This window comes from Limulus polyphemus, unplaced genomic scaffold (assembly GCF_000517525.1).
Source record: "Limulus polyphemus unplaced genomic scaffold, Limulus_polyphemus-2.1.2 Scaffold636, whole genome shotgun sequence".
In the NCBI taxonomy this organism is placed as follows: domain Eukaryota; kingdom Metazoa; phylum Arthropoda; class Merostomata; order Xiphosura; family Limulidae; genus Limulus; species Limulus polyphemus.
This window is the reverse complement of record NW_013666246.1, coordinates 432,089-437,686: the sequence shown is the minus strand read 5'-3', so window position 1 is coordinate 437,686 and position 5,598 is coordinate 432,089. Positions and strand designations below refer to the sequence as shown.

The window sequence follows — 5,598 nt, the reverse complement described above, 5'->3', positions numbered from 1 at the left end:
TCCTAACCACCTGGCCATGCGGGGCCTAAAACCCGTTAAGGACAGAAATCATGCGTTTTAATATTTCGATCCAAAACTTAAAACGCTATAACTCGAGGTTTGATTCTCCATTGTGGTGCAGAGTTGCGATAGCCCATTGTGTAGCTTTGTCCTTCGGTGGGATAGCGGTAAATTTACTGATTTACAACGCTAAAATCCGTGGTTGATTATAGGAGCAATTTTCACTCGGATGTTAACGAAACGTTTTCTTGTTCAAATCATCTTTAAAAACAAGAACGTGATAACATTTGTTAAATGTTTCAGTTTATTTACTCGCTCCGTACTTGTTACAATAGCTACATATTTGAAATATTGGGTATCTATTTCGTTTAGTCTTAAAGTCTCGTTTCTTATTTTAAATATTTCCTTCCTGTTTCGTTTTATACTCTCGACACCAGTTTTTCTTCATCCGGGTTCCTTTTAATATTTACTCGTTTCTTTCACTTACTCTACTTTTTCCCCAAACTATATTTCCAGCTTCTTTAGTGACTCAATTCTGAATATTTTAATCTGCTTTTAACTTCATGGTTTCTCTCCGTCTTTACATCCTCATAAATGTTCCTTCCGCCTCACAATATTTCATAATCTGTCTATTATTGTGGCTCAAATTTTCTCTTCTTCGTATTCTTCTATTTCTATCTGTATTTATCTTTCTATTCTCATTAAAGCCTTTATCTCTGTTATATTTAAATGTTATTCTCTTTTCATACTTTCAATATTTGTATATCTTTCTCTTTTAATTAACGTTCTTCTCTCTTTCTTTTGTTTAAATTCTGTTTTCCATTTTTGATTAACTTCTATCTTTCTTTCTAAAGTTTAAATTTTCCCATTTTTTTTTAAATATTAGCGTCTGTATGCCTTTCTCTCTGTTAATTTATCGTTGTTTATTATTAACGCTGTTCTTACAGTATTTCCTTCCTTCACTTCCACCTTCTCTAATAACCGCGATCTCTTGAGGAAAGACCGAATGCCAGTTACACTTAGAAAACAACGACCTTCAAGGAACTTTATCTGTCCTCACACACGCACAGAAGTAGCAGTCTTCTTAAGTTTCCACCTAAACAGCTAATACGTCAGTCATACACACACGCGCAGTGTTAATGAAGCGTGAGGTTTCTATTGAGTATTGAATTCACGTGAAGATAAGTGTTCCTGTTGATTAATGTTGCGACCCTGACCTGTATTGGTAATTAAGTTGAGATTTTTCATTGTAGCACCACTTCCTCTTCAAGTGTTATGTTTGTTGTCTAACTAATGCACGTTCAGTTGTGATGGGTGACGTCGCGTGTTTTCATTGGACCGTTTTCTGACAGTGAAACAATAATTTCATTATAAGTTCCTTATCATCAGTAACTAAGTTTGATAATTCACATTTTTAAAACTACTTGCTTCCTGCTGTACGATTTACTATCAGATCAGGAAACTCATGTGAACCTGGAAAATGCATGAAAGAGATCATATCTAAGTTCTTATGTGTGCGCGACTGAAAATACGAGGTGGTTATAAGAAAATTGACACATTTAAAATGATTTTGTCATTTACTTCTTCACTAGTCACTAAATGTCACTAGGGAAACACTGAGAGTTAATAACTCTTACTCTGGAAAATATGGACCAGGTAAAGGGTGTTTTAAGACCTTATTATACTGCATACATAGCTCACAAACTGTCACTGCTTTGGTTTCTCTTTCAACAACAAGAGGCAGGTTTATTCCCTCTTTCAAAAATACGAGACTGGTTCTCTTTCTCTTTCAACAATAAGAGGTTGGTTCTCTCTCTCTTTCAACAATAAGAGGCTGGTTCTCTGTCTTACAACTATATGAGACTAGTTCTCTCTCTTTCAACAACAAGAGGCTGGTTCTCTCTCTTTCAACAACAAGAAGCAGGTTCTTTCCCTCTTTCAAAAATACGAGACTGGTTCTTTCTCTTTCAACAATAAGAGGTTGGTTCTCTTTCTCTTTCAACAATAAGAGGCTGGTTCTCTCTCTCTTTCAACAATAAGAGACTGGTTCTCTCTCTTTCAACAACAAGAGGCTGGTTCTCTCTCTTTCAACAATAAGAGGTTGGTTCTCTCTCTCTTTCAACAATAAGAGACTGGTTCTCTCTCTATTTGAACAGTATGAAATTGGTTCTCATTCTTTCAACAATACGAAACTGGATCTTTCTCCTTTTCAACAATACGAGATTGGTTCGCTCCCTTTAAACAATACAAGACTGGTTCTCTCCCTCTCAACAATACGAAATTGGTTCTCATTCTATCAACTATATAAGACTGTTTTTTTTTCCTTTTTACAATACAAGACTGGTTCCATCTCTTTCAACAATACGAGATTTGTGATTTGAATGAAATCTGTGTTAGTGTATAGGATCCTGAGCGGATCAACGAACACTGTCCAGCACAGATGATGCTGGCAGTAACTTCATCAAGTAATGAGGTTGATATGCCGATTGAGAATGGCAGAAAGCCTATTGGATATCTTTTGTGACCGTTTTTGAACAATCTGTACAATGTCCCAACATTTGAAACAAAACGTATATGATTATCAATGTGTCATTGGCCAACTAATTTTTAATACATAATAATTTCAAACATAGAGGTTTCATTACAATCACTCTATACATAGACACTCATTAATAGAAGTTTCGTTATTTGTTTATCTGGAAAAAGACTAATATTTAGGGTTAGTTTCTTTGGGATTATTGTTGATATTATTTATGATAGCTTTGAATGCTTTTAACTAATTCTAACACTTACTAAAATGTCTCTACTTGTTAATTCCATTAATTTTAATGGTTACATTTCTTCATAAGGTGTTTAATATAACTTTCATTATTTATTAATTTGTTTATATATCAGAAAATTATTTTATTGATTTAAGACTAACCTAAGTCACTTAAGCTAGTTACCCACAGTGACAGCTTGTTGGGATTACAGCAGAAAATATTGTTAATACCCAACTTTAATTATCATCTTTCTCGTCGATTGATTAATACATGTTCATATTTTCCATCAAAAGCTATATATAATTTGTACTTGCCTCTTTTTTAATTTCATTTTCTTCAGAGATCGATACCCTAAACGTTTACCAAGAGACCAATGAAATAAACATACAGTTGGAGATTCAACTCTGTTAATAATGTTACAGTAGTCCTAAAACATCGTGAAGTGAAGGACTGAATGTGGCATAAACCGTTTAAAGTAGAGGGATATGGTCAGGTTACAGTAGTCCTAAACCATCGTGAAGTGAAGGACTGAATGTGGTATAAACCGTCTAAAGTAGAGGGATATGGTCAGGTTACAGTAGTCCTAAAACATCGTGAAGTGAAGGACTGAATGTGGTATAAACCGTCTAAAGTAGAGGGATATGGTCAGGTTACAGTAGTCCTAAATCATCGTGAAGTGAAGGACTGAATGTGGTACAAGTAAAAAAAAATTCAAAAAAGGAAGTAAATGTAGGAATGGCTAATATCAATCCTTCAAAAACAATGTAAACAAGATAGTAGGGATGACATTTACATCATCCTTACATGATGCCATCCCTATTATGTTGTTTCCATTGTTTTTGAAGGATTGATGTGAAATTGTTTGACATCACTGTTTTTGGTTTTTGAGTTATTATATAATAAAAAAGAAGCAGAAGAAAGGTGAATAAAGGATTGAAAATTTTTGCTGTGATATTTACAGACATTCCTAGAACTTGTAATTCAGCTAATCAAAACTATTCAAGACAATACCACCAGCCAATAAAAACAACTACAAGATAGTACCACCAGCCAATCAAAACTATTCAAGACAGTACCACCAGCCAATAAAAACAACTACAAGATAGTACCACCAGCCAATCAAAACTATTCAAGACAGTACCATTAGCCAATCAAAACTACTTCAAGACAGTACCATCAGCCAGTAAAAACAACTATAAGATAGTACCATTAGCCAACCAAAAACAACTACTAGACAGTACCATCAGCCAGTCAAAACAACTACAAGATAGTACTATCAGCCAATCAAAACAACTATAAGATAATGGCTGGAGACGGCTTAAATGGGTAATGAAGAAAAACCTGATGATGACAAAACCTTGTCGAAACGTTGTACATTTGCTGTCATGTTAAACTTATATTAAAGTTTTTCTTCATTACCAATTTAAGCCGTCTCCAGCCATTATTAGTCTCAAAGTGGGTTCCTCGTCATCGAACTATAAGATAGAACTATCAGCCAATCAAAACAACTACAAAATAGTACTATCAGCCAATCAAAACAACTACAAAATAGTACTATCAGCCAATCAAAACTACTTCAAGATAGTATCTTCATTCCGTCCACATTACCAAGAGGAAACGAACTACCAACGTTTCTGTAGAAGTTGCGTATACATTTTTATACGTTTCGGTATGTTAAAATGTTCACAGCGTTTGCTGTCTTTATTTCCTCAGTTCTAATGTCGGATATTGTGCTATTAAAAAAAGAATAATACGAAATTTGTATACAAAATAATTTTGTTTTATATTTATACATTTTGATCTTCAAATTGATCAAAATTTAATATTAGATCGTTTCTAATCAAAATGTTATGTTTTTTTGTTTTTTTAAGTACTACAACTGGTTTTGTACGACGTCGAGCTTACCTGTTCCAGAGGCAAGGATCAGAAAGGCTATCCGCAAGTGAAATGATAAATCCATTGGTCTGTGAAACCTCTTTTCAATTAGGATTACTTTGCTATGCGATATTTTTCACGTGATTGTCACAAAATTTACAAACGCCGAACTTTGCCGACCGTCCTACATAGAACGCATTAACTTGGGCGCGTGACACGAGACTTTTAAGCATTGCTTGTAGGTTTCAGTTATGACGCTCAATTTTACAGCAGAGCCTCAACGCGACTACTAGCGCCCCCAGTGGTACGTTTGTGTAGTTACTGGAAACATAGTTTAGACGTTCTGAAATGAAAAACTGTACTATATAAAACTCAGAAAAAAGTAGAAACAAACATAAAACAACTAAAAAAAAGAGTTTTAACCAATTATAGACAGACAAATAAGTTTAACTGACTTTTCTATCAAACACATAGATATGTCACACGAATAAACAAGGTTTACAGAGGCAATACTCACCAAAAAAAAAAAAACCCTCTTGGGCCACTACAAAGAACAGAAAAAACATCAAAAATAAAAGGATGATACTAGAATTGATGGCGTCCTCTTAGGGTTAAATCAAAATTTATTTTATTTTATTCGTGTGTGTGTGTGTTCTTCCTGCACTGTAGTAGCACGTTGAAACAGACAGTTAAAATCACGTGTCCTTACGAAATGGACCTAGTAGTTAGCGTGCCCGGATTGTGATTTCGAGAATTCGTGATTCGAGACCCATTGTCACAAAAATGAGCTTCGCCATGGGTCAAATAAAAGTAGCCCAAGAGGTGGTACTTGGTTCTGTTCACTATCTACCTTTCCTTTAGTCTATCGTTTCACAGTCTGGGACGGCCGTGAGTAGATAGCTCTTGCGTAGACTTGCGTAAAAGTTTTTAAACAAACATATCACGTGCTCGTGAAAACTGA

At 34.7% G+C, this 5,598-nt stretch overlaps 1 protein-coding gene across 1 annotated transcript in view; it reads right to left on the bottom strand.

Annotated features, from left to right (window-relative positions):
- LOC111085815 overlaps window positions 1–4,859 on the bottom strand; it is a 29,766-nt gene extending 24,907 nt beyond the window's left edge. The window contains exon 1 of the mRNA XM_022386131.1: window positions 4,668–4,859. Within this exon, the coding sequence (XP_022241839.1) occupies window positions 4,668–4,722 (55 nt within the window). The 5' untranslated portion in view covers window positions 4,723–4,859. The remainder of the gene's footprint in view (window positions 1–4,667) is intronic.
- Between the last annotated feature and the right edge of the window lie 739 nt (window positions 4,860–5,598).